This window comes from Mauremys reevesii, linkage group 7 (assembly GCF_016161935.1).
Source record: "Mauremys reevesii isolate NIE-2019 linkage group 7, ASM1616193v1, whole genome shotgun sequence".
In the NCBI taxonomy this organism is placed as follows: Eukaryota; Metazoa; Chordata; order Testudines; family Geoemydidae; genus Mauremys; species Mauremys reevesii.
Window position 1 is genome coordinate 88,326,936 of NC_052629.1, and position 23,471 is coordinate 88,350,406.

Sequence of the window (23,471 nt, forward strand, 5' to 3'; positions counted from 1 at the left end):
ATGTGTCCCAGCTCCACTGCGTTGTCTTTTGTTACATCTCAACCCCATCCTCCTTGTGTATGCCACTTACTTAGATTGCGAACTCTTCAGAGAGGGGACTTTGTCCTCTTACTACCCCTGAAGCACAATGCTAGACCTAGATATACAACTGTTTCCTAATCTGAATAACTTTTGTTGCAGAATATGCCACAGTTAAAAGTAGTGCCAATTATTTTCTATTTAAAGGTGATGCAAGGATGACAGTACCTTTCACCTGTTATGTGGGGATGATATTCTTTTTCTTTGTGCTTGGAGACTAACCTGTTTTCCCAGTTTCACTTTTCTCTTGCATTTCTGAATATCCTAGGCTTACTGATTCATGGTCTCTCTCCACAGGGTACAGAAGCAGCTGCAAACCAACTTTCTGAGCCTCTCTAACATATCTAATAGTATGAAGCAGAGACTTACTATTATAATTTTGGCAACTCATGGAAGGAATGGGTTTTCAGCCAATCTCTACTTTTTTCCCCCCCCTGAAACAATCAATATGGAAATTTTAGCCTAACACATTGTATTCCTGGAAGTTTGGAAACCTAAAGCCTACCACTATCAAAAAGTACACACTCTACAGAAATGTTTGTCCGGTTTCCTTGACCCTATTCCAAGATTTGTAACCAACTACTGATGGGTGACAAAATGCTAGGAATATACATATAGGAAAGGCAGTTAATAGGAACAATGGCTTTGGGAGGATATTCACTGTATTACCAGTCTTATTCTAATAAAGCTTTCAATGGAACAATCTAGTTTTATTTACTGACTCTAGATTTAAAACTGAACCACTTTAAGCTCTTCAGGATTTTAAAATCATAGATTGTAACATCTGTTCAATGGTGATGAAAGCAGAACTGAATTAATGAGCCATGTTACAGTATGTTATTTCCTCAGCTTCCCACTCAAATTTCCAAGATGCATGATATGCTTAAATTATTCCTTGGAACTAGGTAACAGCTGGTTTTACACCCTCAATTCCTTTTGTAATTTAAGATTTTCCTAAAACTTCCAATTAAAATGAAATCAAATGATAAATTTCAGAAATTAAGGTTATGCAACAAAAAGATATAGTCTGTGGGAAAGTTACTTTTAAATTCCTAACCTCTTTATATTATTGTTTTTTCCCTTATTGCAACTGCTACTGGCTTTAAAACCGGATCAAATAGTGAGAAAAAGGATGCCCCTGTCAAGACCCTTCATATGGAGAACACCTGTTAAGAAAAGCCATATTTGGATAAGTAAGTAAAGCCACTTGATCCAAAGAGAAAAAGGTATTCTCAAACATTCCCATTATCTACAGCAGATACTTCTAATACACCATATCAAAGATTCTCTTTACATTAAAAGGTCAATGCCTCCAGTGACCGCATCTTTAATTACTTATTGACAAGTAATTGGAATATGGTAGTTGAATCTTTTGTAAAGCTGATCTGATTAATTGGAGAATAGGTTCTATTCTTATGGCCAGTATTTTCACACACATTTTACAGTTTACATTAATCAATTAGTTTATACTGTAACTAACAACAATTTCCATGATTTTAACCAGGCTGATTTTAAAGTACTTTGTGAGTTGGTAGTGCGGAACACTTAAAATATATTGCATAACTTACACATTACTGGACCCAGAAGCTTAATGAAAATTGACCTTGTTTTGAAATATAACCTCCCTGCCACTACTTGGTTGTGAGTTATGTTGCTGTCAACTAAAAGGATTGCCAAGAATGGCTGACCTTTAAGATACCTTACCGGCTCGTAATTCTTCAGTTACCTACGCTCCCAGACATGGCACAGACAGTGAAATATATCCTCCAAAATGCTTCTCTCTCATTAAGTATTTTCTGGGTTGTAGGAGAGAAAAATGTATTCTTGATGGATCCCACTCTGCAGAAGGGTTACAGAGTAATATTGCACTCTTAAAATACATGTGTGCTCAAATGGATTTAATGTAAAAAATAAAGCATTGTATGGGGAAAGTTTTAATATCTAGTTAAAACTCAACTGGACCCCACAATTCTATAAACTCCTCAGAAGAGGCTGGAGATGAGAACAGGACAAAGCTTGAGAAGAAAGTTTTCTTTTCCAAAATAGTCCAGATTCTATCAAACATACAGGACTTATTTTTTTTGCTTTCAGATGTGCAAACAAGCATTTCTGGCAAATGTATTTCAGAGTCAAATCTCTAATATATGCAGGAAAACCTTACGTATACTTGGAAATGAATTCCCTCAGCCTTTAGCAAAATTATCTGCACCCAATGAGATCCGCACCCCATGTGAGAAAGTAGTTGTATATACATAGTATGATTATTGCCACCTATCCACAGTTTACGTAGGTAGGTAAAGCAACAGGTACCAATTGCACAATATTTTCAGAGAAAAAGAGGTCTGTTTATTTACCTATACATAGTATGTACACAACTTGGACATCAGGAAGTCTTCCTCAGACATCCTTTTGTCATTTTATACATTTTCTTCATACTGTAAGTCACTGATTTCTTGAACCCTAAGGAAAAAAAAAACAAGACAAGTAGAACTTAGGAAGAGAAACAACTATTTAATTCTTGAGAAAGCCTTAAGCAAATCTCCAGATAAAGTACTTCCCTGGAAAGGTGACCAAAGGCTATTTGTATTGCAACAACAGATAGCTAATTTTTCATTTTCTTGACAGATTCATGATATAGTAGCTAATAGAGGCTGATGGCACGTGAGACAGAAAAAATTGACAAATTCCGTGGATAGCAACAGCTAAGAATGATAATGCATGATTCAAGGCAGGGTAGGTACTGTTCACCCGGAAGTCTTCCGATGACAATAAGGCCTGGTCTACACTGGGGGTGTCGAACCTGTCCCGACACCGCGGGATCAAAGTCCGCGGCTCCCCCGTTGACTCCGCCACCGCCGTTCGCAGTGGTGGAGTTCCGGAGTCGACGGGAGCACGTTCGGAGTTCGAACTATCGCGTCTAGATTAGATGCGATAGTTCGAACTCCGAGAAGTCGAACGCTACGCGTCGACCCGGCAGGTAAGTATAGACCTACCCTAAGAGTCAAAATGAGTAAAGGACTGTGAAGTTATAATATTATATATGTATACAAACATATCTGATTATGCCAGGGGACCAAGTTGCAGCCTGTTACTCCTAACACTTCTGAAGATACCTGCAGTGATAACTCAGGAGGCATTTGCATTGCATATCCCTGTTGAACAGCTTGTCAAGCATTGCCGTGTCCCTTCTCTCCAACACCCACAGCATGAATTCTGCTGATTGGGAGAGCATGACGACATGGGCGTGGATGCCAAAAAGTTGATGGAGACCATAAGTAATGCAGCAGAACATGCTGGCCCAGCAAAGGCAGAGCCGAACACTAAAAGGACGGTCTGGGGAAGTCAGAGCAGGGAGCTGAGGGGCCAGGGCCGTCACTAGCTGACAGCTGTGAGGGGATCCTGAGTCCAACCAGCTAGAACTACCAGCTATTGAGGCAGAGGTCGAGAAGATGATTAGGACCTGAATGAAAAAATTATGCTTCTCCCAATAAAAAAAAAAAAAATCTTGAACTTTTCTCTTAAAACAGTCCTGCAATTGAAAGAGCCATGAACTGAAAGATGAAATTTGGCAAGGTAATAGTTCTCTGAGGAAAAGTGCCTCTGAGTATTGCGGTAAAAATTTGTTCTGATTTGAGCTTTTTGGAGTAGAATGCTGCATATCACTTCTTCATTACGTGTGTAAGGAAGGACATTGCACCTGCACGCATGGCTAGTTTTCATGAAGGTGTGCAAGGGCTGAGCCAGAAATCTAAAGTAGCCATTGCCTCAGTACTTGTGCACATTCTGAGTGTGAAGGGCTGAGGGTCTATTTCTGTGTACTTTGCAAGATGCACCTTTAGTTAATGAGTTCCTAAAGTTTGCAGAAGAGGGGTCCTCTCTTTTGGGCCTAATGTGAAAGGGACATGATGTTCTGCTGTGTTTAACCATACTGTACCAAATTATGAAATTTAAAACAAAGTATGGTTTCAGAATCTGTTTAAAGACATATTCGTGAGCACTTGGACAACAAGTGTCTTTCAGCTTTTAATATGAATCCAGGATTACTTGATGGGTAGGTCTCCCTCTTTCCCCCTTAAATTTTTCCACCAGATGATGCAGAAGACAGACTTAAAATAATGCACATGGACATACACAACTGCAAACGTTTTTGGGGATTGAGCCATAAGAGGTTGTAAGAGCTTCTGGTCATTAAGGATCCCGTATCAATTTTTTGTAAGAGTAAGGGGTTAGCCCAAATTTTCTGGAATGTTGAAATTAAGCCACTTTCCCAAACTTCCCCTGTAGCTACAGTAGAGGGGGTATTCTTCACTTCCAGTCATGTACTCATGTTCAGGATTAACGTATGCACTATCACAGCGGCTCTCAACCTTTCCAGACTACTGTACCCCTTTCAGGAGTCTGGTTTGTCTTGCGTATGCCCAAGTTTCACCTCACTTAAAAACTACTTGTATGTCTGATTTTGTAAGGAAGTACAAAAAAGTGTAACAGCAACTATTACTGAAAAAATGCTTACTTTCTATTACTTACATTTCAGTGCATAGTGCATACAGCAGTATAAGCAAGTCATTGTCTGTATGAAGTTTTAGTTTGTACTGGCTTTGCTAGTGCTTTTTATGTGGCCTATTGTAAAACTAGGCAAATATCTAGATGAGTTGATGTACCTCGGGAAGACTTTTGTGTACCCCCCCCCAGGGTACACACACCCCTGGTTGAGAACCACGGCACTATTAAACAGCTGCATTTACAGTGAAGTGGAGCAGTGGTTAATATTTGCTGTTGTCTGGTTAACAGCCACTGCACCAAACAATGGATGTCAACATATAAAGGTTGCTTGCACGTAATTACAGCAAAGCCTCCATAAAACATGAGGCAAATTTAGTTTCCAATTCTCAACAAGCATCTCTTATTTAGGACAACACTCAAGCATGTGTGTGGACTTCAATGGAACTTCAGAAACAGAGATTATTTAGTTTGCAATATTTTACCTATTAACCCCCACCCAGTCCTTGAGAGTGAAATAAAATGAAAAGCAGAAGCAGAAAAGTCCCTTGGTACATCTAACTGACATGTATTTGTCAACATTCAATAGAATGTATGTTTGTCTCACAGAAACCTCTCTCTCAATTTTTCATTGCCATCAATATAATGAAGTGTGATTTTATTTCAGATAAAGTTTCCAAACTCAAAAATATCAACATACAATTGCTCCTTAAGAGCAACTAAATATAAAACTTTCAAAGTTTTCAGTTCCACAAGACTATACAGACTCCAGCTAGGAGGAAAAATAAATCAAATGATGGTGCCATCTCTAATAGAAAACAGACCAGAAATCTCCCCACAGACTTCAGAAATTATACAGGCACATTTTCAAAAGCTAAATAGGGCATTTAACAACAAACAAAAATATAGAGCTCAAGCTCAATTTGAAAACCACACTGGCCGAGATAGATGAAGGACAGTCCTGTTAGGTGGGTTGAAATTCTTTGTTATGACTGTGTACTCTGCCAAATAATGTTAGCAAACAAACAGTGTGCCAGCTAAGTAATGACCACCACCCTGGATATAAATTACTCTCACTTTAACAGTATGGTATAGATTAGCTTGTTAAAGGCTGGACTGTAGGTGTTTTAGGATCCACAGTTTCCTTTTTAAAGCAGCAAGATTATTACAAAAAGCAACAAGTATCCTTTACTAATTGTACTAATTAAACATCATTTAGTGATTACTTGGAAGCTTTTGGAGTATTGATACATTATCTCCTTTTCTAAAGTCTGAACTACCAATCACTGGCTTTCAGCTAGCACGATGGTAGGAAAAATTAACATCAATGTTACACAAATGTACGAGGGATGAGATTCCAGACATCAGGTCTTGCCAACATGGTTGCCAGGAATAGAAGAAAAATGGATGAAGAGCTTCAAACCACTGATTCAATGGCTGGCATTGCCACTCATCTATATGCTTGCCAGTATCACTTCAACAGGACTGTGTGAGAAAGAAGGGTGTAAGGGACAGTTGCATATATAAGTGAAGATCCATAACACTTTTTCACGTCTGTACTAGTTCAAAGTCGTCTTAGGAGAATTAGAGTTTAAAAAGAGATACCTTTGGTAAGGAAAAGAGTAACAAAATCAGTATCTTTAGGTGTAACTGAATTTAAATGAACTCAACTCTCTAAGGCCTGTCCCTAGAACAAATTTGTTGTACTGTACTATTAAAACAACTGCACCGCTATGCATTGTATCTCAATAACTAAGAAAATGAACTGGTCGGAGCTAAAACAAACAGAAGTCACTACTCTTTAAATATTAAGCAGTACAGATTAGACATTCTGAAGTGCATTGTAACGGGGCAGTAACCCTGCTCCTGCCCTGAAGGGCTTAAAACAGCCCTGGGAGAGGGCTGTGGTGGGAGAAAACCTGGCCTGATTGGGGAAGTAGCCACAGCTGGGCCACGCCCCAATCAGGCCTTAGTTAGCCCTTATAAGAGGGCAGTGGACCAGGAGCAGTCAGTCTCTCTCTGCTTTCAGAGAGAGAGAGAGAGACTGACCGACCGGGCTGCTGGGAAGCTCAGGGTACCTGGAGTGAGGCAGGGCTGGGGAGCTCCAGGCTGGCAACTCCCCAGGCTGCCGGGCCTTGTCCAAGGCCCCACAGAGGTACTGGGTTGCAGAGAAAGGCTGTAGGTCCAAAACCCCCTTGCCTGTGATGAGTGGCTTATACTGCAGTCTGCCCCAGGGACCAGAGGCTAGTTGGTGACTGGCAGTAGCCTACGACTGAGGTGAGGAGGGGATGGGGGTTCCCTGGGGACGGGAGACCCTGAGACTGAGGGGTATACTGCCAGTGGGCAGCATCCCAGATAAAGGGGTAGCATCCCAGATAAAGGGGCACCGGAGTCTAAGGAGTGACACGGGGGGCCAAGCAGCAATGGGATACTGGCCTGCAGAGGGTGCTACAAGGGGGCTGGCAGGTCTAATTCTGGAAGAGACCAGCAGGAGGCGCAGCAGGGGTGAGTCCCACACACTTACATGCATGTATTAGTGACCGTCCACTAGCAGCAAATATCTAAAGTATTTATGAAACTTCAACCAAAATTGATTCAAGATCTCCTTTAGAACATACTGCAAGCCTTCAGATTGATGGAACAATCACAAAGATTTCATGAGCCTCACACTTGGAGGAAAATATAAATCAGTAGTAATAAGCAAAATAATTCTATTAATATTTAATTTCTAAGCAAATGAAAAAACATTCTTTCCTGAACTCCAGGAGAGATCTAGCATGATACAAATGTAAACTAAATATTTATTACATCTACAAACTTATGCTAAAAGAAAGTTAAGGTTGCGAAGTCAAGCACTCTGACATTATGAAATATCCCGTGGCAACCTTAATCTGGTCCCCTTGTTACCCTTTAATTCCATGCTCATGTATGACTTTTTCCCCTATAGAACCCCTACCTCAGTTCAGTGCACAAGATGGACTATTTTCTGGGGATGAATCCAGGCTGTGTAGTGAAAGAAACTCTTGTCTGTAGGACCCCTGCCCTTTGCTGCAGAATTTGGAAGGGGTGCAATGAGTTAGAGGATTGTAGGAAGATACAGGAGTCTCAAGGTTTAGGCAGTTGAATACCATCCTTGAGAATTGAATTCTACTTCTATGTTGCCACAGAGTTCCTGTGTGATGGCACTTAAGCTAAAATTTTCATAAGTGGCCTTGAATTGGACATTCCAGACAGTGAGGAGGAACACAAGTTGAGACACCTGGTGTCAAATATGCAGAAGTGCTTAGTGCTCACAACTGCAACTGAAGTTGACTGAAGCTTTGCTCAAACCTATAAAATGCTATAAAAATGCTAAGTATTCTGGAAATACAGGCTCTCGAGTTAGGCACCCAAAATTAGGAAACAACACTTTTGGCCTTCTTCCCTTTCTGCCTCCATTCTGAAGCTGTAAAAAGGGAATACCATGACCTCATCTCCAAGGGATGTTATAAAGATAAAGTAATTGTGAAGCACAAAGATACTGTGGTGAGAACACCACAGAAACAAATGCCCAGGAGGAATTAATAATTTTGTATGCAGTGCAGGTTTTGGCCTGGAGCTACACACTGCATGAAGATACAAAGAAAAACTGAGTAACTACACACTCACTGAATGATGCAGGGGTCCTGTGGGGGAAAAAAAACCCAGCTGCAACCTTAATTGGAATTTCCTGACTTTTGATGCTTATCTTTGCAACCTTAGCATTCTTTTAACTTTTTTTAATTTAATTTCCTATATGCCTTTAATAAACAAACAAAGATTATCATGTGGAACCACACTGGCCCCAACTTGGGTCAGCAGCAGGGTTCAGATCTTTACATCCATACCACTTGAGTTCATGGAGTAACTGAGAGGATAACAGCCTACTCCTGCTATGTGGACCATCTCTAGAAGGGGATGATACACCTTGCCAGTGGGTTTGATAACTATTTGCAAACAGGAGAGGAATGCAGAGGCTCATGATTCCTGGGTTTATTTTCAGGTTCTGGAAGGGAGTAGCTGTAATGGTCACTTATCCTTTTGCCCCTATGTCCCCCAGCTTCTGCCCTCCTCCCCCTATGCTTCTATCCAACCCTACCTCCTTCAAACACCCCAGGCTCCTGCCTCCCTCCCTCTCTGCTTCTATACACTTGCCCACCCTTCTCCCTCTCTGCTACCTCCCAACCTCTGGCTCCAGCAACCCCCTGCTCCTATTCTTCCCATTCCTCCCCACCCCTCTGCATTTAAATCAAGTAGCTTCCTCACTGCCTGGGCAAAGGTAGGAGGAGCTCTGAAAGCACAAGAGAGTCTCCCTACTCAGTCGCTGCAGCCCCAAGATGGAGCAGGCTCAGTGCAGACAATCTCCCAAGCATTTAGAAGTCTCCATTAAGCATGTGCAAATGGACATTTTATAGAGGTTCATAACTTGGCAAATTTGGTAGAATCTTCCTGGGGAGGGCAAAAGGCAAATCCCTGACCCCACTGCAACCCCCTCTGATAAATTTCAAGTCTCTGGATCAATGCATGGTAGTGCTAGAGCCTCGCAACTCAGTGGCTGAAAGAATTTTTGTAAAAGGGTTAAAAAACAACCTATTTCCCCTCAGAAATGGCTGAACCACTGAAGCTGAAACCTTTCCAATACTGTCGCCTAAGACAGACACCCAACCTGGGAGATTTCAGCCCCAACAGTTAAACTTTGGCAATCATAGGCCAGTGAAAACAGGGTCTTCCATTAGGAAATGTCACACAACTGTAGCTATACAGGCAGCTCTTCCAGCTCTGCCTACAAGAAGAAGAAAAGGATTCTGCACTTCTTCCATATTGCAACATGGTTTAGAAAAGCTGCTCAGAAGCAGACTTTGCAGAGATACAGCACTTTTTCTGATACATGCTTTTTATAGAAGGGCAGGTTTGAGACCTCAAATTGTTCTATTCACGCTGATGTTAAAATTAACAATGACCACACCTCAAGATGTGTGGCTTTGGTAGGCATCCAGAAGTTCAGATCCTTATCCAAACTTCCCAAGGTCTGGAGGGCTCATCTCTGCACACTTTAAGGCAGGCCAGTAATCCTAATAAATCAATCCTATTTTGGTGCTTCTGCTTTTGGCAAGAACTAGGTAAGAGGTGTATGAAAAAGGGGAGGGAAGAAGAAAAGAGAAGCAAACCTTTCAAGACTCACTGGGGTTTGGGTTTGGTTCAAGTTTGAGGCAAAGTTTCATGCTCATTTTTATTTGGCCTGAACTAGCACACCCAACCCTTCGTTTCCAAAAGTAACATGGAAATGTGGAGAGGGTTACCAACTTTTTCAGGGATAAATGTAATCCCACATGACTGGCTAGTTAAAAAGCAAAAATGTTGTTTATGGTAAGGTACTAAGTTAATGATACTGTGTATCTAGGCACAAAACCAACATTAGAGAAGAAGGTGAGAAAACAGATCTCAAGATGGCTCCTGATGGCTGTAAGTCTGTGAGCTATCGATAAAACATATGCAGGCATACAAAGCAGAAAGCATTACAGAGACAACAAGTCTTCATAATGTGTTTTTAGGGTCCCAAGACACAGGTAGCCACATCACAGAAATCCCTGTAAGTAGCCTGCTGAATAGGCATGGAGAAAGAACCACCAATGGACTGTCCGAGGTGGGTCCTTTCAGGTGAGAGTTTAGATCGAGGTGGCCAACCTGTGGCTCTGGAGCCACATGCAGCTCTTCAGAAGTTATTATGCAGCTCCTTGTATAGGCAACGACTCCAGGGCTGGAGCTCCAGGCATCAACTTTCTAGTGTGCCAGGGAGTGCTCACTACTCAACCGTTGGCTCTGCCACAGGCCTTGCCCCTACTCCACTACTTCACGCCCCCTCCCCCTCCCCTGCCATGCCCTCTCTCCTCCCACTCCTCCCACCCAGAGCCTCCTGCATGCCAAGAAACAGCTAATCCGGAGGTGCAGGGAGGGAGGGGGGGGCATTGATCAGTAGGGCTGTCGGTGGGCAGGAGGCGATGGAAGCGGCGGGGGGGGGAGGGGTTGTAGATACTCAGGTGGTGCAATGTGGGGAGGAAGCCTGCACTGCCGTCCGTGGCTCATACTATGGCAGTTTGTATACGAACAGTCTCATTCTCCCAGGCAGTCACCTAACTTTCACAAGCACTGAACTCAGAGACATTTTTGAAGGTTTAAAAAACAATATTTTGCACTTCTATAGCACCTGCTATCTGTGGATCTCAATGTACTTTATGAAGATGAATGGATCAAATGCTACATGAAGTAGCTAAATGTTACCCTTACTTTTACAGAAAGGCAAATTGAAGCACAGAAGGGTTAGGTGACTTGCTCTAAAAATCACACTGGAAGCCTATATCAGAGGCAGGAATTAAACTTCAGATCTTTCAACTCCTATTCCCAAGCTTCAACCTCAAGCCCATCTTTCCTTAGCTTCAGATGCATTTCCTTCTTTTGACATATTTGAACTTCACAAGCCAGTTTTTTACATCTAAAAATACTACTGTATTAATCAGTAGTGTGTGCATGTGTGTGAAAGAGTGAGACACACACCGTGTGTGCGAGAGAGACACATACCATGTGCGCATGAGAGAGACGCACATTGCCCCTTTAAGTATGCTGACCCAACTCTAAGCACACTGCCTTTTTAAGTAGATCAGCAAGTTGAGACAGCAGCTGCTGCCATCAAGCTCCCTCTGTCCTGAGCCCTGCTGTGCCCCACTCCCTGCTCTGTGCAGATGGGGTACAGGAGCGGGAGAAGGGGAACACCCTGACATTAACACCTCTCTCCCCCACCCCCACAGCAAGCAAGAGGCTCCCAGGAGCACCTCCAAGGCAGAGGGCAGGAGCAGCACACAGCTGTGGGGGTAGGGACAGCTGAACTGCCCAGCAATTGATAGCCTGCTGGGCCGCTGCCAAAGAGGGAGCTTAGGTGAACTGATAGGGGGGCTGCCGGTCCACCCTGCTTCCAAGCCCCCACCAGCTAGCTCCAACAGGCTGCTCTTCCTGCAAGCAGTGGACAAAGCAGGCGGCTGCCAAACAACCAGGGGCGGCTCTAGGAATTTGGCCGCCCCAAGCAGGGGGCACGCTGACGGTTGCCGGTCCCCCGGCTCCGGGGGACCTCTTGCAGACGTGCAGGGGAGGGTCCGCTGGTCCCGCGGCATCCGCAGGCATGCCTGCGGGAGGTCCACCCGAGCCGCGGGACCAGTGGACCCTCCGCAGGCATGACTGCGGAAGGTCCGACGGAGCCGCCTGCCGCCCTCCCGGCAAAATGCCGCCCCAAGCGCGCGCTTGGCGCGCTGGGGTCTGGAGCCGGCCCTGCAAACAACGTTATAAGACAGCACTGAGCAACTTTAAACGAGCAACATAACAATGACTGATCAGCAACATAATGAAACAATGTTAATTGAGATGAGGATAAGTGAGGAGTTACTGTAAACTGGACTGTAAAACATCATGTTTTAAAAAAACAAAACACATCAACCTACACAGTACAATCATCCCTATTATATAATTATTTTAGCCAAAATAAGATAGTAATGGTCCTGAACACTGCAAAGCACATTGCTTTTAGACAGGCAACAGGCATAACATTTGCCACAAGGAATAGCCACAAGATTGATGCTCCCTAAAAGTGGGGGGCCACAGGTACCCGAACCATGCCCCCCACCCCATCCCTTCTCCCCAAGGTCCCACTCCACCTCGTCCCCTTTTACGACTGGTAAAAAGTGATTGGGTTATGGCCCCCTGGCTCCCCCTGTTCCAGCGCCCCTGAGTCAAGATGGATAACAGCTCTGGAAAGTCAATCCTTCACTGTGTGGTATGGAGAATAACTTCTTAAACCATAAACATCATAATTTTTATATGATCTACATTTGGAAGGTAGGGGACATTTATGTGAGCTACAACCTGCATCTAGTCACCGCTTTGCGCAATGTAAGGATTTTTCTTGAAGTGAAATTTAGAGAAAGTTCCAATGTGCCAACCAGTGACCCTGGCTTAATGAGGGCCCAACTCACCCTACTACTTTGATGACTCAGTAACAGCTTAGGCTCTAATATATTTCACTCTAAATTAGCTGTGAGGTAAATAGTTTTTTAAACTGGAAGACTCAGAACATCTTCATATTAGATCCACTGTAGGAGGCAGACAGGTAGCACATCAGGATGGGGTATCCAACTATCGAGAAGGTGATGGGTTTTTTTTCGATGAAGGAGGAAAAGTCACCCAATCTTCATGTGTTCCCCCACAGCCAATCAATTATTTTCCCTCAATCTGCTCGTCTTTCCCAGCCCAATGTATATCTTTTTAATTTGAATATTAAACAGAGTTAAGCCTTTTCTCATGTGGCTTTTATCAGTGAACTCCTTTTCTAAGACAGTTCGCTTATTTTTTTTCTCCTTTAAGAACATGAAAGTATTGGTCTCTTAACTGAGGCTCACCAGCTATAGAACAGTTTTGCCTACTGAGTGGATCTAATGCTGGTTTCTGTCAGAGGGATTGGTCAGAAACATGATATGGCAAAATATTTATTTTACATGTAGTCTGAAACTTCTGTCAGTAAATGCTTAGCTTAGTATCATTTTTAGGGAAAAAATTCTAGTCTCTGGTCTACATTGCGAATCTCTACACTCATTCTGCTCTCCCCGCATGTGTAGAAATCCTGAGGGAATTCTAAAGGAATTTTACTCCTTATGGGAGTTCACAAGAAGAGCAGAGTATCAGTACAAATTAGCCAAGTGCCCTACAGAGCAGAACTCTAAAGTAATATATTTTTTAATATCACATCCCCACCACACCCCGTTTCAGATTCCCTTTGTCTTTTTATGATTTCCCAATAATTATAGAAAATAGAGAGGTGATTACTAGTGAAAGTTTCCAGTGGCTTCTCTCTGTTTCCCAAGACCAAAAAGTCTATAATTTTAACTCCTGTAACAGAGAGAGCTTGAGGTCTTAAAATTTGTACTTTCTGAAACCAAAAGACCCATTTGTATATAATGGCAGATGTCCTTACCAGCTGTTAGTATGGTTTTAGAACTCTGTATTAGACTGGAAGATCTCACAATTCCTGAAATGCCTGTGTATAGAGAAGAGATATAAACACACAGATGTTATCCATCTTAGTCTTAAAAAAGAGTTTAAAAAAAATCACAAGTTAAATATTTTTCCAGTTATACAATAAAGCATCCTGGAAGTAAAACTTACAATTATCTTAACAAAAACTTTCTATTTTGTTTTGTCATGCTCATTCAAGAATTTGTTCCAAATGCTCTTTTAAAATTTTGTATACAACATGGCATTGTTTATATGGAAAAACAATATTGAAGACTTGGTAGTAATTAATAGAGTTTGATTCCTTTAATTCAATCTTCCCCATTATATTTATGTACCCAGTTGCCCAGTCATGGGTGGTTCAATCAATCATGTTTCTTCAGCATGCACAGTTTCAGCAGGGCTTTGTCATTTCATATTTCACTGCCCAGGCTTGTTAAAGAATTGAACAAACTATTTCAATATGAAATTGTGTTTTCACATTCTGTTTTACCCTCTTTCCCCTGTCCTGTGTCAGTCTTATCTACTTAGATTATAAACTCTTTGGGGAAAGGCCTGTCTACTTCTGTCTTTTGACACAGTGCAAAGCACAATGGAGCTTCATCCTTGGTTAGTCCTTAGACACTGCTGTAAAAAAATACAATTAAGAATAATAGTGGCTGTAAAAATACTTTCAAAATTGTTTATCCATTTTAAAACATCACTTAACTTGTATTATGCAAGTATACTGTCAATTATAATGCACACTTATTTGTGTGAACTTTTGTGCACAACACAGCCTTTGTACACTATCTCACACACTGAAGAATGTAGAAGAGTATGTGTCTCAATTATAATGTTTCTATCTTCATGTGCATTATTGTGCTGCATTACAAAGTAAGAAGTGAATTTTTTTTAGAAACTGTTTTTATTAAAACTGCATAATTAATTTTTTTTCCTTGATTGGAGAAATATGTAGGGAAATACCTGTGCATAAAGAAGAGAAATAATCACTGCTCTAACAGACTCACTATGTGGTGTTGTACAAATCACAACTATGCCTGTTTCATTATTTTCTATGTCACAGTTGCAGCAAGGATTAGTTAGTGCTTGTCAAGTACTCTGAAGGTGTAAAGAGCTGTAAAAATGCTAAATATTTTCATCTATCTACAGAAGAACAGCATTGGTGGCAACAGCACAAGCGTCTATACATTAACCTGCTACCATGACTCAACATTCTTTTTTGCCCAAAGTTTGATGTCTCTGCCAAGACATCCCAAATATGTGCTAATTATAATGTGAGGATTTTGCAGTTTGTTGGAGTTCTTCTTCCAAATTCAAATGAACTGAGTAGCACAATACACATTTGGATACCACTAACGCTCAATATTTGATTGAAACTATGCATTTCTTCTCACAGGCAAGATAGAACATTTAATTTTCTGGTTGCCTGAGAGGACTAATTCAACCAAGTTCCTGTTTAAAATGATTTCTTTTAGGATTTGAAATGAGTACTTTATATTTTTCTGTTAATTTGGACAAGTGGAAATTGATATACAAACAAGAAGATTTTTGAGAACGTGTTTGCATCTATTGTATCCTAAAATTAAGCATTTGGGTGCAATGTAACATCTCAGAATTGTAATTTCTCTCTTCTGCCTCTACCCCTCTAAACTGATGGGCTGGATTCTCTTAAGCTGTTTCCATGTAGTATAATAAAACTAATTCTTAAATATATCACTTCCAATCAGAGACTGCCTCTCATGTATCCACAGACCTACCCTGATGTACCACTAATCCACAGTCAGGGTCATGGGCCACTTTCAGTAAAACCTCTTCCACATCTCTGTTCTTCCCAGGAGGGTCCACAAAAGAAGTTATCTTTTGTTGAAGAGTCCTCGGCAAAGCCATTAGCTGCATGAATTGACCTTCTGGACTTTTATCGATCTGAACATTACAAATACAAAAACCAAGGAAAATTGTGAACTCAGTCACATGTAATAAAGATGGTTAACACAAAATCCACACATTTCCAAAATGAGCACGGATGGGTTTTGGCTATCTTTGGTCCCTACTAAAGCTGTGTTGATCATAAAGCTACAAAGTTGCATATATATGCAGAAAGATAATACAGTCTATTACATGTGCACATACACAGAGTCATGGGCAACAGAAGTGAGAGCTGCTTTTCCAGAGCATAATCTCAACCATTATCTTGAAAGACAACCTAAGTGCACGATTAAATTTTTAGGTAGCCATTCAATTTGCACGTGCTATCTTGCGGATAGTGCAAGCAAGTTAAGAACACAATTGCATATATGCATTTTTAATTTACTCAAATTACTCTTAAATAAAATAAATGCAGAAAACAAAGAAAACAAATATAGTCTCAAAGACCATGGAACTGTGCTGAATATTCCATGTGCTGAATATGTTCAAGCATTGAGCAAAATTATTTATGTCATATATAGGGATTCTCACTATTTTACAATTAGTTTTCCTTAAAACTGTTTGAAAAATATCTCTCTCATCTGCATTAAACTTTGCATCATGTCTGGTTTATGTAACTTGAAGGAAATGTTTTGGTCAACACCCTTTGCTCAACATTTTTCAGTTTTTTTATTTCTGAACTTACTAGTAAGTCTTTTTGTAAAAAAAAAAAAAAAACTCTCATCCCAAATAAAAGATTACATTCTTCAAAGCAACAGTTCACTTAAAATATTTATTCCATTGCAAAGTTCCTCCGTGCACTGAACTGAGAAGAGGTAACTGTTACTGGTCTGCAACTTATGGTTTTGATTGCTATATTTCAACAATCTTTAGAATGTACACAAGAACATGCACACTAGGGCTGAGTGAACAGAGTGTCCTGAGAGGACAAGAAAACACACCCTGGTGTTGTGATGCAAGTCCACAGTCACCTGCAACATGGGATGAGGGGTAATTCAAAAGGGCCAGCATTTTCATCTGGTACTTTCTGCTCTGATGATGCACTTTCAAGCCAAAGTGTTATTCTTGGTCATCCACTTCCTCCAGGACCTTCTCAGGCTACCTGAATTCCAGGGATGGACATCTGGAGTATGGGCTACGGTGGGATGATGCCAGGACTCACTTTGGGTTTGGTTCATTGAACTGCGTGGCTAGAACTCAAACTTCTTTGGATTCATTGAAACCTAGGCTAATTTGGTTGCAGATAGTAATACCTATAAGCTATTTATTGTCCAATTCTTTGTTGCAAACCACTTGTTTTTGGCCATCACACTCCATAATCTGCTGCTTCTGAATGGCAGTCATCAAGCCACCTGTTTTAAACCAGCCTCCTCCCCCTTGCCAAGACTCCCTCATTCAGCAGCAATACCCAATGAGAGGTTGAACAGCAGCTTACTGTGCATGAGAGCTAAACCTCGTTCTTATAGACTGGTATTTGTGTCAAGTCTGCTAATTGCTGGAAGTAGTTTAACAGAAATATAATAAATGTAAATGAGAAAAAACAGAGAAATTCACACTGGTGCATTGTGCGATTCCTGTTCTCTGTTTAAGTAATAAAGCAATTCCACTTGTAGGTTTAAAATGTACAATGTAAACCATTTACCTCTAGCCTGCCCAGCTGGTGCTTATACACCACTTGAGGGCACTCCTGTAATATGTTACAGTAGAGCTTCTGAAAATGGGGCACATTCGGTTTCACTATGTTTAGCACCTTTGACCTGTCTTCTCCAATTATCATTCTGAAATCACCTAAACCAAAGAAAGAAAAATAGTTTGACAAAAAATCAGAAACAGAGAATACAAAGCCATGGTACCCACAGGGGATTAACAAGGCATAGAATTAGATACCAATCATCTGAAGCTGTTTATGCTCTGATTATTGCAAAGCCACATGCACTCCTCAATGAAGATTGTCTTCTAATAATGAAGTACTTTCCAGACACCTGCCAGCTCAAGGAGAATAGCCTAGAGATGGCATCTGGTTCACACCATACTGTGCTTCCACTAGCCCACTGTGCTGACATTTTTACTTAAAAAAAAAAACAAAACCCGCACACCACACCACTAAGTCAATCCCATCTCTCTAAGATGGTTGAAAAGCCCAAATCCTTAACAAATGAAGTTCTTAGCACTCACATGACAATCTTAACAGACAGCCAAGTGTAAAGTTATACTGAGTAGTGCTGGTGCTTTAGATCCTAAGATAAGCACTTTAAAAATACCAGAGGAAGAGAGCAAATGCTTTGCACAGAAGTCAATGGCAAGTGTATGCATGTATCTGAGGGCTGAATTTGGACCATAGTCAGCATCACATGACTAGTGTCACACTTCTCTAGGAATGAAATGCTTTGTAACAAAGAGTGCTGTGGCACCTTATAGACTAACAGACGTATTGGAGCATGAGCTTTCATGGGTGAATACTTGAAGTGGGTATTCACCCATGAAAGCTCATGCTCCAATATGTCTGTTAGTCTTTAAGGTGTCACAGGACTCTTTGCTGCTTTTACAGATCCAGACTAACACGGCTACCCCTCTGATACGTGCTTTGTAACATACTTTAACACAACACAGGACTGAATATCTGTATTTTACTATATGTAATTTACACTTTTACTCATTTCCATCACCCCCCAATTTCCTTTTTCAATACATACTGGATAGTCAATCCATGTAGTTCCTAATCCAATCAATGTGTTTCAATGCATAGCAGACCCATTTGGCCAGCTCTGCAGCTCCTTCTCCCCTCTTCCTGCTGCTTCTAATCATCACATCCTTCTTGTCTCTTGTCCTCCCCCTCCTCCATTTACAGCAGGATAAATTTTTCTCCTGCTACATCCATGAGGTGCAAAGTTCTGGGCTTCTCTCTTGGCAGGCTCCACATGCCCGCTGGCCATGTGTGCCCACTGACCCTCACACCCCACCCCTCTTGCTCCCAACTCCCAGCCCTGCACACTGATTCATCTTTCAGCTACCATTTTTCTCTTCTATCCTCCTCTCAGAAATAAAGACTCTAGTAAGTATATCATAGACATGGTAATTTTTCTACCTGTAGGCAACATTTCATGCCTTTGTGATCATAACCACTAAGATATATATATATTCTCACCTGCTTTGATCAAACATTTGCCTTGCCCCCTAACCCCACTGCTCTTTTTCACAGGAAAGACTCTTCCGTTAAGCACTACACACCACTTCTTAGTTCTTTCTACTGCAAGACTGACATTACTTGTAATCTGGAAGTGCCTAGAGCAGTGGCTCTCAATCTTTCTGGACTACTATATCCCTTTCAGGAGTCTGATTTGCCTTCTACACCTCCAAGTTTCACCTCACTTAAAAACTACTTGCTTACAAAATCAGATATAAAAATACAAAAAAGTGTCACAGCACACTTACTGAAAAACTGCTTACTTTCTCTTCTTACTATACAATTATAAAATAAATCAATTGGAATATAAATATTATACTTAAATGTCAGTGTATAGTATATTGAGCAGTATAAACAAGTCATTGTCTGTATGAAATTTTAGTTTGTACTGACTTCACTAGTGCTTTTTATGTAGCTTGTTGTAAAACTAGGTAGATATCTAGATGAGTTCATGTACCCCGTGGAAGACCTCTGTGTACCCTCAGGGGTACACGTACCCTGGTTAAGAATCTCTGGCCTAGAGGGTCCAATCAGGAACAGCCTCATCATACTGCACTCAGTCTCCAAAACAACCACCCAGGAGACAGAACTCACTCTGATTTGAATTAATGCACAGCTAATAGTATTATGTGAACAACAAAATCTTGAATCAATTTTTGTTTCCCCCCACTTAAGAGCTGAATACTGCAAGGCAGCAATTTAGTTTTATTATTTAGTTTAATGGATACTGTGCTCTCCTTAGCCTGTTCTCCCACAGCCGCCAAAGAAATCGTCCAAGTAAATGGCTCTAGCTGAGAGCAAAACAAAGCTCTGTCATGCCAAGCACAGAAGAACTTACAATCACTGTCTGCCCAAGATGCAGTGTGTTTCAGCGGTTTAAAAAGTAACTCCATAAAGCTCATGAACAACTTTATTTTGTAAAGAAATACAAAATATCAGTGTCAAATATACCATGTAAGATACTGGTTGTCTCAAGGGGATTGAGCAGGCAATATATAAAAAGAGTTTGATCTACTGGGATTGTGAAAACAGTCAAGATTTAGTACAATAGCAACAAAGCAAATGCTGTCCATAAACACCTCATCAACACTCACCTATTTTCTCAAACATCCCAAAATTGGAATGTTACCACTTCAAATTTTATTCAGGCAGTAAAGCCAGTTCCAAAATTTTTTTAGTCAAATAATTCATCTCCCACTTCTGTATTAACTGTGTCGTTACTTGCGATAGTCAAGAATTATCCTGACCAGTTGTGGTCAGTGCAAATTTCACAGCACTTTTCAGAGGAGACTCGGTCAGATTCCAACTGGGGTGATTATGTAACCCACTAGTAAGTGTGCCTAGCTAAAACACCCTTTACCATTTCACTTAGATACGGTATCCTTTTTTTACTTTGTGATGGTTCAATGCATAACACTTTTCACCCCAGAGGACGCTGCATTTCAGTGGTGAGTGAAGTGATTCATATATAACTTGCGGAGTGCTTTCAAGTCTTTTAAATTAAAACTTCTATTATGAATAAACTCTTCTCTATTCCATTCTTCCAAAATATTAGAAGATTGCAAGAGGGAATATAAAATTATGAGGATGGATTTTTTAAAAACTGATAACTGCGAACTTGAACAGGATTTCCATAATTAAAATGGCAACTACATTTTTAGGAAAAGCTTTTGATAAAAAATAAGTCGCAGAAGAATTTGATCACAGAACATAATATTTGATGAACAATAAATCTCATTAGCATCTGTCAGAATACTGACTAGATAGACCTTACACAGTGGAGAAGGGCACCAAGTGTATTTCCAGGTCTTGAAATATTAAGAACAAAAGTATGTTGAGATAGCCCACAGTAACATAAGAACAAGCTCATGCCCTTATTATCTACAGGCACAAACTAAATTCTCAAGTGTGTTTTCAAGGTCTCCTGAAACACAGCAACTATCACTCAGCCTTACCTAAAGGGCATCCCAGTATCTCCTTTGGAACCAAACTCTCATGAAGTTACCGGAGCATGAAATATTGTAGGCACAATGCAGTATGGTGGAACCTTGTTCCAGTTGAAATTGATAGCAAAACTCACACTGCATTCAAATGCAGGATCAGATCTTACACAGCCTTCCTTAGCTCAACAAATGTATGATTAGTCACAGCCTCACTGAGCCACTTCTATTCTGGAGTTTACCATATATTAGACTTCCTATTATTTGTGATATTATCTGTGCAGTATTACATCTCAAACTATAAAGTATGACGTCCTATCAAAGACTTTTTTCTCAAGAGAAGCTTTAAATGCATATACTAACCACAGTAGGAGAGTCCTGCAATCTGCATATAGAGGTCTTCTTCAGAGAAACTTTCTGGCAACATGAGAAAGGCTGCTGTGACTGCACTCTTCAGATTGCTAAGTAGGGCAGCCTGCAGCTTGCCATTTTCATTCTGTGTCAGTATTTTCACCTGAAAAAAATCAAAGTATTTGGGAGCAGGATTTCATCAGGAAAATACCATTGAAGACAGATCAAGAATTATTACTCAATCCAGTGTGTAAAAATAAACTACATTTATTTAAAATCATTCACATCATTATGATGTAATTAAGCCTAGAGAGTGTTCATTTTCTATGTAGATGTTCCCTTTTCAGTACTAGTAGCCTATAGTTACAAGACAGCAATGAGTGAAAGCTATTCGCTCTTCTCTTGCTTCTACAGTGCTCTTTGCCTTCCCTTCTTTTAGAAACAAATCCTGGGGTTAATCAAAATAGCAATTCTGAGCGAGTGTTAAAAAGACACATCTGATGAGGAAACAAGAAGTGACAGAACACCCACTAGACTAATGTGACAGAGAAGAAAGGAGTGAATGACGTGATAAGAGTGGAGCTCTCTCCCTGGTAACCAGGAAACTCATTCTCCCTTAATCCTTAACAGGCTCCGTTGCAGTTTCTTTGGTCATCTACCATATGATGGATTAGGAAATCCATGAAGTAGAACTTTACACAAATTAGTTCTCCTCTTAGGGCTTGTCTTCACTACTGGGGTAAGTCGACCTAAGTTACACTACTTCAGCTACGTGAATAACGACAGGAGACATTCTCCGGTTGATTTCCCTTAGTCTTCTTGGAGAGCTGGAGTACCAGGGTCGACCGGAGAGAGCTCTGCCTTCGATTTAGCGGGTCTTCACTAGATAGAGTGATCATCAGATAGAGATTAATGGGAGAGTCACACATTCAAGCAGTGTGGAACACAGAAGTCGAGTACATCTATACACCTCTGAGAGAAGTTTGCTCTTCCAAGGCAAAGCAGTGTTGTTTCAATTGATTTGACTTAACTATAGACCCTAACACTCTGAACAGAAAACGCATGTATTGGGACATAGGAGGCTGGTTGTTAGCAAGATAAAACAAATCTTAATACAGAACCTTATGTCAACAAAGCTACTTTGGGCTACCAGAGAATAAACTGCTCCTTCAGAAGAAGACTATTCCCTAAAGAATACTTTCTTACTGTGGGTTCTTGTCCTTGGTAAATGCTCCTGTTTCTGTCAGGCAATGCTGAATTGCTTTGCTTATAAGAAACAGATTTTCTAACAAGTGTGGGTGCTCTTGCAAAGCTACATGCATATTTGCAATGGGTGACTATGGATACAAGTCCCACTGAAGTTAATGAGACTGTATGCCCAAGTTACTTAGGTGCTTTTGAAAATCCCACCTTGTGTCCACAAAAACCTGTCATTGGAGTGTACAATTTAGCAACTAAACATCTATGTGCTTATCTGCCATAACTCTGGTTTGTTTAAAGAAAAGTGAAGTACTAACTCCATGATTGGAGCACTGTGCATTTTTGAAAACACAGGCATTATGCTATCCCAAATATGGTACAAAGAAATCCAAGGCCGCCTCCACCTTAATCACCTGTTTCTAATGGAACTTCCATATGATTTAAGAGTGAAAAAGTAAGTATGAAAAAGACCAGCTAAAATCAGATTCTGTAAATGAAACTAACAAAGGAATCATCCAGTTACAATATTTAATGCCTTATGTAATTAGGACATGGACAAAGAAAGGCCTGACAAACAGATTACTATGTCTGAAACTTCACTTTAAAAACAGGGTTGAAATCAGAATGAAGTCCCGATATACTATGGCAAATGTGACAGCATATGATTTTCTTATTTTCCCCTGCATTTGAAATGTGAAGTAAAATCTAGACAATTGTTTTGAGGGTAAACTGGTTCACAGAAGTTTAAGACAAATGTTTTTTATTTACCGTGCTTAATACTTTAGAGATATTGGCTTTACAAGCAAGTATTTTAGGGGATTCTTCCTCTCCCACAAACTACTGTATTTTTTCCTAATATTAAAATTGACCTGAAAAGACAATGATGAAGTGTTAGACTACACTGGAAGAGTTGCTGGTGAGTCTAAAATGAATCTGAAAACATTTACTTTTGCAAACTGTTCAAGACCTAATGCAAGGAAAGATTAATAAGGAAATAAGCAAAAAGAAAAAAAAACCAACATCTTCAAACAGAAAGGGCACGATAAACACCATTATGAACATGAAGCTAATATTAGATAGATCAACTGTTTCTGTAGAAATGCATGCTGCTTTGAGGGTTAAATCTATGAGTTGTGTTTGCTTGTTACTGTAGGTTTTTTCTATATATACACACAATGACATTGCAATATATATACACACACGTAACATGGAAATGCTCA

General features: G+C 40.5%; 1 protein-coding gene across 5 annotated transcripts in view; it reads right to left on the reverse strand.

Moving 5' to 3' along the window:
- Positions 1-297: 297 nt before the first annotated feature.
- The window catches only part of TAMM41 (TAM41 mitochondrial translocator assembly and maintenance homolog), a 32,358-nt gene continuing 9,184 nt past the window's right edge, over positions 298-23,471 (reverse strand). The window contains exons 4-10 of one of the 5 annotated variants that reach the window (XR_005582953.1): positions 21,064-21,214; positions 17,219-17,364; positions 15,408-15,573; positions 13,610-13,672; positions 2,433-2,538; positions 1,783-1,917; positions 298-1,244 (exon numbers count right to left, since the gene is read on the reverse strand). Coding sequence is in view for 4 of the 5 variants with exons in the window: in XM_039482096.1 (XP_039338030.1) it covers positions 2,462-2,538; positions 13,610-13,672; positions 15,408-15,573; positions 17,219-17,364; positions 21,064-21,214 (603 nt within the window). In the remaining variant the exon portion in view is untranslated. Of the gene's footprint in view, positions 2,539-5,224; positions 6,064-13,609; positions 13,673-15,407; positions 15,574-17,218; positions 17,365-21,063; positions 21,215-23,471 lie in introns of those variants that run through there. The other 4 variants (XM_039482096.1, XM_039482095.1, XM_039482094.1 and 1 more) reach the window with 4 other exon arrangements.